At 29.9% G+C, this 14,137-nt stretch overlaps 1 protein-coding gene across 4 annotated transcripts in view; it reads left to right on the top strand.

Moving 5' to 3' along the window:
* Positions 1-14,137, top strand: part of LOC113393764 (uncharacterized) — a 145,828-nt gene that overhangs the window by 87,967 nt on the left and 43,724 nt on the right. For all 4 annotated transcript variants that reach the window (XM_026630808.2, XM_026630809.2, XM_026630806.2 and 1 more), the window contains exon 3: positions 7,533-7,690. In XM_026630808.2, coding sequence (XP_026486593.1) covers positions 7,533-7,690 — 158 coding nt within the window. The remainder of the gene's footprint in view (positions 1-7,532; positions 7,691-14,137) is intronic.

The following is a 14,137-nucleotide window of genomic DNA, read 5'->3' as shown; positions in this document are numbered from 1 at the left end:
AAATATATTTTTTGCCTATCATATTAATACGCTTTCTTAATGTACAAAATAAGAGTATGGTGGATTAAAAGTTTAAGCTTTCACTGCATGAGATAATATCACGCCATGTCAATGATAACAAAAAACCAGTTCAGAGCAGACGCACATATGTAGGTATATGTTGTAAACAATACACATATGATGTATAGCTGTTTCACTTGTGTATCGATTTAGAAATGACTAACCAACTAGGCGGATTTCTCTAATAGCTAACAAGGCGAGCTAGGTTAAAGCCTATGGCTGAAGATTTTAGACGGATTATTTTAATACTTGATTTCGAATTTTGGTATTGATTTTTATTACATAATTTTATATTTTTAATAAGTGTTTTTCTAACTTGTCTTTGTTAACTTACGAATACCTTTCTGTAATCATTTATATATGTAAATGTTTGATAATATTTATTTCCCTATTATAACATATACGTTATTTTGCATAATAATAAAAAAAATATATTAAATTTTTCATAACCATTTTTAATAACAATAATAAAGCTAAGTACTTCTGATATTTAAGCACTATTAACGAACTCTTTTTGAAGTCGGAATACACGAATAAAATAATATTATTGTGTTGTTATACTTTAATTTAAATGTCAGAAATTAGTTTAAATTAATATTTAGATATTATATATTAATTAATTAAATTAATTCGAGTGGCTTATTATAGAATTTTTAAATGTCATCTTTTAATTTTAAATCAGATTAAAAAAATTTTTTTTTTCGTTTAAAATGTCAAATTATGTTTGATTCATATTTCCTATATATTCAAAACAATAAGATGTAATCCAAGATAGCAACTAAATTAATGGTGACATTTAATTTAAACTAATTTAAATTCATTGTTGTAGGACGGTTCCAAAGTTTTTATTTAAATCGGCGCGGCATTCCTTTAGGTGAAACTTCGGAATGAATTTTAAGATATATTTTCTAATTTGTGATAAATTTAATAATAACATTTTGAGTTTAGATAAAAGTTTGTTACAATTTTATATTATAGAGGATTATAGAGGCTAATAGTCAAAAACAAATAAATAACCGATGTACGAATTTATTTTATAAACAAAAGAATTATATGGAAAATTTATAATGTATTATCATGAGATTATTAATAAATGTATAAGTGCAAAGATGCTGCATGTTTCTTTCAACCAACCTCGACTAACCTTGAACTTATAGCATTTGAAATTTTATCCGTTTTAAAACGCCTCGCTGATTTTTCAAAAGTGTCCGAACCAATACTACTTATTAAATTAACGACTTCTGATCAAACATGGCGGCAATAAAAACCCATCGGTGTCGAGTAGGTCAATAAGCATATATTCTTAAAATGTTTGAATCTACAACAGGTTACTCGGATCTATGATTTAATTCTTTGGATGCAGGTCCAAAGGCCAGAGTTATGACTAAATTTTTACCGGCTTAAAATTGTAATAAATTTGTTATTTAATTTGACGTGTTGAACTTGCGAATAAAAATTGTATTTTTGATCAGTCTACTTAGTGTCTTAAATTTTTTTAATACAAATATGATACACTGTAAACGAATACTATATAAAAACATTTAATAAATTATATAAAATTTGATAGCGTTTGATTGGAATTTCAATAATTTTTGGGACTTCAAATTTTCGTGTTACACCTGTATGACATAATTTGTTTAGATGATATTCGTGTATTAGTTTCATTTCTCTCGTCTTATAATAAATACTAACAAAACTTGTGATTAATTTTTAAAAATTACGTGTTCAGTTGCATGCAATTTTTGTGCCTTTGCGTACTAAGGCACTAGTTGCATTTTGTGTGGACTCCTATTAATTCAAGTTTTTTTCACTAATAAACCTTTAATACCCAATATGGTTTTGTTTGAAATGTGAACGATTCTTTTCTTCTCTTTCAACAAAAACAGTTAATAACAAAAGTTTGATAGGCCACAAAAAATACTGTTACAATTCGTACAAGAATATAAATTAAGAATTATAATTTCTTAGTCATCCTCCATCCGAGAGCCTTATATTCTGAAACATAAGGTTCAAATTACATTTATACATATTCATGTTGACAACATACTTCATAAGGACCAGTCTAATACAAGAACATTACGGAAACTTGACCACAAGGCCTTCATTTAACTGTTTGTATATGTAGAGCAACATTCGAAACCTCCAAGTTGATTAAATTAGACCTTGTAGCGATGAAAAAAGGTTCATATTCAATTGTCACTAACAATGCATTTTAAGAATGCGGAAAGTACAACCTACAGGTGTGTAGAAACATATGTACATAATTACATTTCTAGTCTTCTTCATACGGCGCTTTTTATTATGAATTACTTTTTATAACAAAACTCTTTGTTAACATAAATTAAAATTAATTTTGTGATGAATATTTAATATGTTGCGTGCAAACCGTACTTAAGGTGTGTTATCATTCAAGTAATGTTTTCTAAATTGATATTCGACAACTTAATGGATTTAATTCGTGTAGTATTTTAACTTTTGATAAGATTTTTATATTTAGAATATATTGTACCTATCTAAACGTATTAACTTTAAAATTGTTCAAGTCAGACGTAAATAATGAATAAAATAAGCATCTCAAGTATTAATTAAATTGTTTTGTAAATTTTTAATAAATTCAATGTTTTAACGAATTGTAAAAAATGTTTATAATACATATTACTTGGAATCTACATATTCTAAAAAAAAACTAAATTATAATCTTGAAATGGAATAATAATGTGATTTTAATGGCAAAGAAATAAAAGTTTAAAAAACTACAGCCTATTAAAAGTTACTTTGTGCGTATATAAATATACGAAGAAAAATATTTTATCAATAAAACACGATTTTATTTCTAGTAATAATATATTGGAAAAACTTATGCGATTTTGAAATACATCAACTGCCTCTGACGTCCTTGCCTTATATGGAAGGTATTTTATTCATTTATTCTTAATGTCGAGTGTGTCACACACGCTATTAGGACCAGTAATAACTATTAACTAATCATTATATAATATTTTAACTGAATATTTTACACTACAATAACTAAATCCAAATTTAACAAATACACAAAAATATATTTTACAATAATATGTAATTTAAAATGATTATAACCTTTATTACCACAATATATAACCTTTATGTACCTAAACCTTAGATCGAATTAAAAAAAAAAATGTATATAAAAAAGTCACAAAAATAAATAAACTAAAGATACCGGACTTGTTTTTTCAGAAAGAGTAAACTTTTAAAATATACAAGATTATCCCTTACTTCTAAAATTATGTCCTTTTTAGCAGATTTCAATGTCCTCAGTTGTCTTGAATTTATATTCTTTTTTGGGACAAAACGCTTGCTTTTTGCTTCAAATATTTTAGGTTCTGCAAGATAAACTTTGTGGGGGTTTTGTCTTATATTTATTTTGTTCATGAATGGTTGCTAAACGGCTCTATATATCATAATGTTTATTGTCGACGCTTATTAATATAAAAGCTAAACGATGGAAAAAAAATCATATCAGTGACATTCATCACTTATATGTTACCGCTATATAGAATTAAAAAGTTTTATAAATAATTAATTGTAATTAATTAAAGTTTAGGTAGCCGTGTGACAACAAGACAAACAACTGGGTTCGGGTGACTTTAAGTAATTTATCAAAATATCGACTAATATAATTGATTTAGGAATAATATTCTTATACGCTCTTTTTTGTCCTTTCGAATACAAGGCGACTTAATTGGACATTAAATAGCCTTAAATTCGGGGCGAGGTTTAACGACGTCTTGTGAAATAAAAAAAAAATACAAGCGAGTCTTACAGAAGTCGCATATGTGTAACATCTGATACCTCACCTAAATGTACATCTAACATCTCACCATTGAAATAAGCAACATCAACAATACTCTCGGAAATTGGGTTCGTACCGTCTAACGGCCAAGTCTAGCACTTTGTGCGCTCATTGGTGCAATCAAAAACGGCGCGCTTTTCGCCCACACACATCCGTTACACACTTCCGTCCCTTTCAACGAAATCACTCCCACAGATTTTAGGAAAGATATTGACACGTCAAAAAAGTATAAAACCTTTTCTAGACTTATTTTCCCTATTTAATAAATAATACTATTACGAAATGGACTCGCTAATGATAATTGATTTTAATTACGAATATAATACCGATTGCAATTATGTATGATGACGTAACGTCTTGCAATGTCTTTATGGCGGATGTAGTTATTTATTATTAAAATTGTCTAAAGAAAATTCATATTTGTGAAGGTACAAAGATGATTTTTTTCTTGTTACATGTTTAACGTACATAAATACTTAGCCCAAAGATTTATTCGCAGCGAATGCATGCAGTTATTGAATTTAAAAAAAACTATAGCCTTTATAATACGTCGTTTTGTAATACGTCGTCTTACGTCGATAATTGTATTAATTAAATATAAAACATTCAAATTTTAAATTTTCGTATTTATAATATTATGAAATTAATCAAACCAATACTTAAGTCCGTTTCATAAGCCCCATAAAGATTTGTTATAATTAAAACGACAATATATCACTACACCAATTTATAGATAATAATAAAATATTAATGAGATAAGTCCCACCGGGTTGTGGTAGGCCTTGATCAACTTCAAACCGTTTTTATTATCGTTCAATATGAAGCGAAGGTATTATTTATTAGGTTTGAAGAAATTGAAAATGAGGCATAAAAGTATGTTTGTGATATTGCTTTTTTGTTCACTCAAATGTAATATTAAGTAAATTTAAAATCCAAATTCAATTATTTAAAGTTATAAACGAATTATGTTATTAGTTAGTTTTTTTTCTGTCATGTATGATTTGACATCGAAAACAAGTAACAACATTGTTTAACCAGCTTCCGAGTTAAACCTAATTAATAGATAAACTCACAAAAGTATATCTACAAAAATTATCAATTTTAAAGACCCACTGATATTATTAACTCGATCAAAAACAGGTTGCATTTAAGGTAGTCCGATATAAATAGAAATATTATAAAATACAATTCACATACTTAAGCTGCACGAATAAAAAGTAACAAATAAATCGGAGCAATGATCGAGCATGACTGATTCAATACGAATAAATACAAAACTAGACACTAACGAGCTTTATTCACAAATAGCTTATACCACAATGAAACGCGATTGTAAGAAGAATACATTAGCAAAAATATTTATCAATACTAAGGCAATGTAGATGTCAATGTGAGATGATTTGACGTAATGACGTTGATTCAGATAGTGAAGTAGAGAAAGTGGCTGCGATTTGTTATGTCGAATAAGCCCTTTGTATTGTGAGACCATTGTGAGATAGACAAAATAATGTTACTTGTAACATATTAAAATTGTAATCAGAATACAAGCGTTTAATACAAACTTGAATGATATAAATTGTCTTTAATAAACTATGGCAAAATGTATAAATAACATGTTAACTATTAGGACCTTTTTGGAGCGTAACTTCATGCTCATTATTTAAAACATTTTAATTATACTACTATATTTAAAAATACACTATAATATATAAAAAAAATACGTAATAAAATCAATACATTTTAAAATAAAGTGACATTAAATAAAAAAATATATAACACAGTTACGCAATAAAGTTTATTATATAATATAATAGTAATCAAAAAAATCGAAATAGAAAAAAATAACTCATGACGAATCGTCCACAATTCCACCGCAAATAATAACTGAATTCAAATATTATATTTATATTGCTTCCAGCTGTTAAATAAAATTGAAAGTGAAGCTCGTCTCGGAGGTTGAGAAGCAAAAAATGTTAACGGTTGAAATAATAAATTGCATTCAATAAAACAATTGAATTCGCAGGCTGATGTTTTACATAATTACACTTGGTAACGTTAACAATTTTCCTTTTCAATTGAAGATGTTAGACTAAATTTGATACATGTGTACTTAACAATTGTTAGAATCTAAGCTATATACATAAAAAAGGAATGTTGAAATATCTGTTAAGAGATTAGTGAACTTCGGTACTATTATTACGACCAACACAAATATTTACTCATATATGTATGTATTGATTCATAAAGAAGGTTTTATTCTGATCAATTTATAGTAACTCGCCACTAGATGGCGCTTTTACATCGTTCATCAAATATTCAAAAGCCACACGATTCTGCCGGCTTTTTCGAGTTATTTTTTTGTAACAAATTAAAACATTGGTCTAGTAGCTAGACTTTAAGATCACATGTCTCGGAAAGAACAAAAACCCCTCGATCCTGAAACCTGTACTTTCTCCGATCGCACTTTTCGAAAGTATGAGTAGTCAATGGGTTTGAATATTTAGGTAATTCATTCAATTCATTCCGATTTTGTTGATTCACTGCGCTTAAATATCAATTACACAATTATTTGAAATCTGGTTTACATTAACTAAAATAAACTAAAAATATTCTATAGCAGGTTTCCTTTATAACGTTTTTGGTATTTACTAAGTCAATTCGTTCTCATTGTGTAACTTCAAATTATATACCGGTCATTTTATGCATTTTCCTTGTAACAAAAATGGTGGTAAAATAGACAAACATGGCACTTAGGTATCATAAATAAAAAATATTTTTGCCAGAACAATAATATAGTCTGGAGATAAAGTTCAAATTAAACAAAACATTTTTATGTGTTATTCTAGATGTGATTACAAGAAAGAGGTCACAACGTACTGCCATCTCTTTTACTAAATAGGGAAATGTTTATGTACAAGTTTTTTTTTTTAATATTTTGTAACCGAAGCTGCAGAGTAATGTAAAAACGCGTAAATTAACCGTTCCTTTTATATGTCATACCTTGAAGCTTTATGATCTATGTTGGTAGTGGTTTACTAGAGCGTATCGTTACGCTATAGTATGTCGTCTGATTGCGAGAAGTTGCCACAGCGGGATTATGTCTAAACTGTGGTAATCTTCCATATAACACCTACCACAACGCAAGGTCGCTGTGGGTGTCGTTTTGCAATTAAATTCTTGTACTTAACTTTACTATCTAAATAAACAGTAACTGTTCGAAATATTATTATTATTAATCAGATTTATGTATCTGGTTTTCGGGAAGACTACGATTCCCATCATTAAAGAGCGGACGCTTTAAATCATGTCGGCGGCTTACATAATAATAACAATGTTTAAAATGTTAAATTATAAAAGCAGTTAAAAAGAAAATGAAAGCACTATCGTTTAATGAAATATTACTTAACGTTTAAACTGTTATATGAGTTTTCTTGTCACTGAGTCTTTATCGGAGATTTCTATCTACTATCTTTATAGCAAATTTCGTATGAATTATTTTTTGTTTTATCTCTCGAACCTTTGTAACATTGTTAATATTTATAACACATTTTAATACTCGTTTAATAATATAATCTTTGTCATATTGTTCGTGAATTTCCTTATTGAAAATAATAATTGTAAATGTCTCTTTTGTTCGTAGGAGCACATACAGGAAGTACTGGATAAATGGACACAGATCGACGACGAGATCTGGGCTAAGGTGATAGTGTTTGAAAAGAACAGACGGGTTGCGAAAGCTTATGCGCGTGCGCCGGTGCTCACTATCAACGGTTCAGATGATGGATTTGATGGCATGAGGTAAGGATAACCGTATATTTTCTACTTATATAAAGGCTCTATTTTATATTTAGACATATTTCACATCAATAAATATTTTGTATTCCGAAGATATATTCCGTTCTTTACACTTTTTCGTTCTTCGTAGCCACGGGTTCACTAAGGTGGTAAGCTTGGTTATGGTTAATGCCTGAAAATGTATTGGTGGAAATATATTATTTTGGTGGTAAGGTTTTGTTCTAGCTCGTCTGAGTGGGTACCAACCTCTTATCCTCTATTCTACCGCCAAACAGCAGTACCCAGTGTTGTTGTGTTCTGGTTTGAAGGATCAGTGAGCCAGTGTAACTACAGGCACAAGGGACATAACATCTTAGTTTTCAAGGTCAGTGGCTCATTGGCGATGTAAGGAATGGTTAATATTTTTTATAACGCCGTTGTCTGTGGGCGGTTGTGACCACTTACCATCAAGTGACCAATTTGGCCTATATATAATATAAAAAGGTATTAGTATTAATTTATCCAACTTCAAGGATTAAGTAAGAATCAAAATGTACTGAATAATGAAGTAGTAATAAATATTACATTGGCCAGATTAAGTCCAATCGAATAAATTTACAATCAACAACTCCCAATTAAACCGGCTTGTAAAGTGTAGACATAGCTACGGCCGAAACGACTCTATATTTTGTTAACTATTACAATGATTTATTCATATTGCAAAATATCTCCGCGAGCTGTCTCAAGTCGAGCCCGTGGCACGTGGTCGCCCTACATTTGCACTAATTACGTGATATAATCAGTTCGCTTTGAAACAAATAACTTAGCATGATAGCTTAGTCAGGAACAAGCTTTATGCCGACATTATAAATATAATATTACGTTGATCTTAGAATGTATATAATTATATGAGTCTTTGTTTGTAACTTGTTATTAAATATTAATGTAATTAGGGAATTAGCATCTGTCAGTAGTTTGCATGAAATACACTGTGTGTATATTCAGAAATTGTGATTTATCGTACCTATTCGTATGTTTTGCATTAAACATAGAGAGGTGTTAATTGAAGTGTTGCTATGTCGCTGAATCTACATGAGTCATATTCATTACTGATTTATTGATTTGAATTTATTATAAAAGTATAAAATTTTGTAGCGAGGAATACTTTTTAGATAAAATTTAAACCACTTTCGTTTAAACGGCGAGTGTTGTATTTAATGGAGCACGGCGATTATTACGCAATCTAACGGTGTGATAATTGCAAGCGCATTGCGAATCACAATTGAGCTAGATTGAGTATCTCTCGAGAGTTTTATCTTACTCACAATTCGAATGTACAAAAAAAAAAAATTAACTAAGAGCTAACATTTTTTTTCTTTTCGTATTTAGTATTTTTTACATCCAATATTGATTAAAGTAATTTCTTAAAAGTAATTTATGAGATACTCATGATAAAACATTTAATTTCACAATTCGATTTAAACGATAAATTACTCAAAATCGTAAGATTTCCTTTCTCGAAGTCTTTTGCCACTTACGACGAAACAAAATCAGCGACGCGCGAACAAGGTCGCATCAAATGTTTTATTGATCTCCACTTCACAAACATTTTATTTAAAGTAAACCGCTAGAATTAGATAAGTGATCCTTAGAACTATATTTAGTTTACCATTTAAGAACGGGCACAATTGTTTAATCCAAAAATGCCTTCAATGAATTAATTTTATAACCATGTAGGGATGTATCTATATTATATATATTGACAAATATACGTTGGTTTAGTGAATTGGATATATATAATAATACTACGTTAACAAAACGACGTAACGTTACGTTACGCTACGGTAACAAAATAACGTTAAAAATAGATAGTTCCAGTCTTGATGCTCTCACCAAACACCGGCAGGATATAGGATCGCGTTTAAATCTGAGGCTTGAAATCGAGCAATTTAATTAAGTTTTCCATTTCCTTTCTCAACAAGGAACATGCTGTCCAGTATTTTTTGGTAAAACGAGAGCTACGTTATGTGTCAGTTGTACCAACAATTAGGCAATCGCATAAACGTGCGTCGATATCGATTCGATTATTCATTAGTTGCTTAACACAGTTCAAATCACGGTAATGCAATCGGCATTAAAATTTTGCATGTTAACCACATTGATTTGGCAGCCGTTTGATTGATTTCATATATTATACGATCGACTTTCTTGTAATCTTTGCAACCAGTCGTACGATTTTCTGTTATATAATTTTGATAGTCGAATCAAATCATCGATATCTGTCATTTATAATTAATGACTACACAGATAGATACATGTGTTACATGATATTTAATGTAAACGTCATTTTTTTTTAAAATTTTGAATCGATGTTGTGTTAAACTAACATTTTGTTCATTCACAAAGCACATTTTGTAGTATGGAATAGTCGAAGTCGACAACAGTGGGATAAACTATCAAATAGTAAACGACAAAAGGTTTTAATACAGAATATTAATTTTAAATGTTTTTCTAATTTATTTTATTATAACAATAAAAAACAAAACAAAATAATGTTACTTAAAATAAAGATTTATTCCATTCAGAAACGGTCTAATAGACTATTCCGATCGAAGAACGAATGAAGATAAAAAAAAAACTTAAATTTACGTACTCCATGCAATTTGCTAATAGCTCAGCTATATTGTGTGCTATTAACGGTTCTTGATTAGTATATCAGTATTTATAATATAAGACTATTCCATTTAACTACTTATATGCACTTAAATTTTACTTCCAAAGTTCCGATAACAACTTGGTCGACGTTCAAAACGTTAAATTGTTCGGAAATCCATAACGAGTACCAGATATTATTCTATGCCAAATATTATTCATTTTGCTTTTTTTCTCTTGTATTTGGAATAGATTGTAGTGTTGTATTTTTATTTATTCTGTATAATATTATTAAACGCTAAGTTATAATTAGTATAAATTAGTACAGTCTTATCCAAAATGTTAACATAGAGCTAAACACCTAATTGTATATTTTATTTATAGCAGTTTATATATCTATTATTATTTATTTTTGATCCTGACTGTACAATAAAAAAATCGATTCCAATAAAGTCCCCATTATTCAATCCATGAGAACTCTGGAAGTCAATGCGATGTCATCTTAGCTAACACAGCATCTCGCCGCGTAATGACTGGATGCTAGATCATTGAGGTAGGTTCGTGTTGACGTAGTTTCATTTATTTTCATCATTAACTGATATGAACATAGGGGGAGTAGATATTACATATTTTATAAAATACATACATTACACATATTTTATAAAATACTGCAATGCAAAAAATATTAAAACAAAAAGTAGTGAAGTGAAGTAATAAGTTAAATATCATTAAATTCATTTCATAAAACAAAAAAAAAACTAAAAAAAGTAGTATTAAAATCTTTTTATTTTTTAAGGTAGTATCTAAAATGTTGAATAAATATAATTTTGTCGAATTTTTTTGGTTATATTTAAAAAAAAATAATATCCTCACACTCCTTTAATAAGCACTCACATGAAATAAAATATAAAACAATTGCGCGCAATTTTACTCACATCAGCCGACCAGGAAGTGTCCTGCACGTCGGAGCCGGCGACTATCTGATGCACACACACGAATTTCACCATTTTAATGAATCCGCCTTACACACAGATTTAATTAGCCAGATCTATGTATGTACAGGAGCTCCCGCAAACAATAAAGATCGAACATTCCCTCTAATAATTAGAACTGGTTTACGGATGTCTGATAGGAAAATAGCCGGTCCAACGTTAATTTTATTTGAATTAATGGACTTTGTTTTATAGGAAGTGGACTTACTGATGCTGTTGTCTTTTTGCGTTTAGACCGCGCGACTTAGACACGCGAAGATTTATTTATTGTTAGTTGACTTACGTTCTGTCTAGTCAATAGTGGAAATGGAATTGTATTATAATATCATAGACAATTTTGCACTAAAAACAATGTTCATTTGTTTTTTTTTTTTATTTAACAAATATTAATACAGCCAGTAACATAATTAAAGTCTACATTTATTAGTTTAAAGTAAATTTTCATTTCACGTACCAGCGCGTATAATCTGTTTCGCAATGGAATAAATACAACATGCACCGGAATGGTTTAACGTACGCAAGCGTTAGAAGTTGGTGATAAATAAAATCCTGGTTTAGGTAAACAATCGCTCTATTTACAATACGGAGGGAAGCTACATTGTCTTGTAAGTGCAAAAATGGTGTAAAGTGACCCGACGGTCAGGGAAGTCGGAATATGTATCTGATAACTGGGGAACGTTATTTATGTGTGACTTCACGAATTGAATGGCCCTTTTATCATAGCTAGTGTTGTGTGCGGTAAGGCCATATTCGTTTTGTTTTGACTCTAACCGTGTTTAATCTACATGTTATGTGATTGAAAAATAAAAATGGTTTTATCATAAAATATACTGGTATAAATGCCAAAGAACCTTGTCAGTCAGTCTGTTGTTTTTCATGGCAAAGCCGCTGAACCGATTTTGATTAAAATTGGTATCAAGCAAGCTGGAACTCCAGGAAAGGACATAGGCCACTTTTTAAGCCAACTGACGACCAACCCCTAAAACATAAGCAAGACTCGGGTAACACGACTTGTTGTTAAAGATAAAAGAGGAATACGAATAAGCAAAATATATAATATTGATAAAGGAGATATCAGCAATGTTACATAGCTTTTCAATTATGATGAATATTTTTAACCTAGTAACAAAAAGTCTCTAAACTATGGTGACACATTTACAAGTCAACAAGAAATTATACACGACAAGGACTAATATTATTTGTCAATCAATAAGGAAACTTCAGTATGAAATTAATATTTTGATTTGACTTTTCAAATAAATATTTATTTTCATAATTTATAAATCTGTAAAGCTATACGTTAAATATTATTTACGATTCAACATTGCTTAAGCGGAATGTTAGTGAACATACCAGGTGCACAGTCGCCCTAATTCTGCAGCCCAGCCCCGTCGATAATGTCTATGCAATCTGCCCACACGATATTTCAAGTCGGCACGCGTCTAGTTCCCTTTAACGTCTACGATTTTAAATCGTACTGTTTATTATAATATTTACCGTATGTATTTAAATAATGAATCTTAATTGTTATCATCCAATATGTTTACCTATTGACCTTTTGATCGCAAATAATTCAAATATATTTAACGGTCAATTATTACTATTATCACATTTTAACGTTAACACTAAAACATGTTATGACGAAGTTATGTTACTTGTACTTCCAGTATGAAAAGAGGATTGTATCATTAGTGATTTTACCGTAATGTACGGACAATAAAAATCTAATGAAAATTACACTATAAGACATAATTAAGACTACACATTAAAATAATTTGACATCGTTTTTTTTTTTAAATAAAATTTATAAAAGATTTTTAGTTCCGATATTTTGAGCTCTCGTCGATTTATCGTTCAAGGACGACTCACATTGTAAACGGTCCCCAGACCACGGTCGCATAACTATTATGTGTTGCAACAGCATTAGCTGAATGTTATTGTTTATTGTGTTCTTATCGATATCTTAGCTTTGTTAGTTCGCGCGGAACTCCGTGCGCTGTCGTACAATGGAGGGCCTTGGTTTTTGTAGAATCAAGCGTAATATGGTAGCCAGATTATCATTGATTGGCCGTACGTGTATTGATCATTATGTAAATGATGTTTACTAAGTAATTTTGAATAGGATAATGACCATACCGCGTATTCTCCTAAGTTCTCATTAATCTAAAGACTGAGATTGTTTTGAAAGAAAATAATCTCGAAGATATATATTTAAATGTCAATGGTAGGTCCATATAATAAGATTGTTGTGTCTTACTAATAACACGGCTTGTTACGAAGATATCCTTGACCCGTTTGTGTTTAAATTAAACGTACATACATTATCTTTCTAATAATAGGAAATTACTAATTCGCCACAGCTCGTGTAGACAACCCTATCAATCTGTCTGTAATATTTGACTTCTACAGAAATATTTCTTAGGCGCCACGACAATATACTGAGACAACCATAGGCGCCAGTTTCAAATCCTGGTCAATCGACAAACAAATATAAACCCTAATAAACTTATTGAAGTTTCAAATTCAATTGGTTCTCCTGTATACCATGGTCCACGCATAAACGTTGTACAGCTGACGAAGTGGATTAAGTTGATTTCTGCTGTCCGCCGCTTACGATTACAAAGCATTTGACATTACAAAAATGCCAATCAACTTTAAACCTTATGTCTGTAATAATACGCAGTGTTTTCAAATATAAAATGTATTTATAGCTTGTGTGACATAATTATTTATTAGTTATATTGTCCACTTGATTATATCTGCGGTTACGATTGGAAAGTAGGACGACATTGAGGTAGGCTTTTGCAAGCGATCTTATTGGTCAGTG

The sequence above is a fragment of the Vanessa tameamea genome, chromosome 2 (genome assembly GCF_037043105.1).
Source record: "Vanessa tameamea isolate UH-Manoa-2023 chromosome 2, ilVanTame1 primary haplotype, whole genome shotgun sequence".
NCBI lineage: Eukaryota > Metazoa > Arthropoda > Insecta > Lepidoptera > Nymphalidae > Vanessa > Vanessa tameamea.
This window is presented reverse-complemented; position numbering and strand designations above follow the sequence as displayed.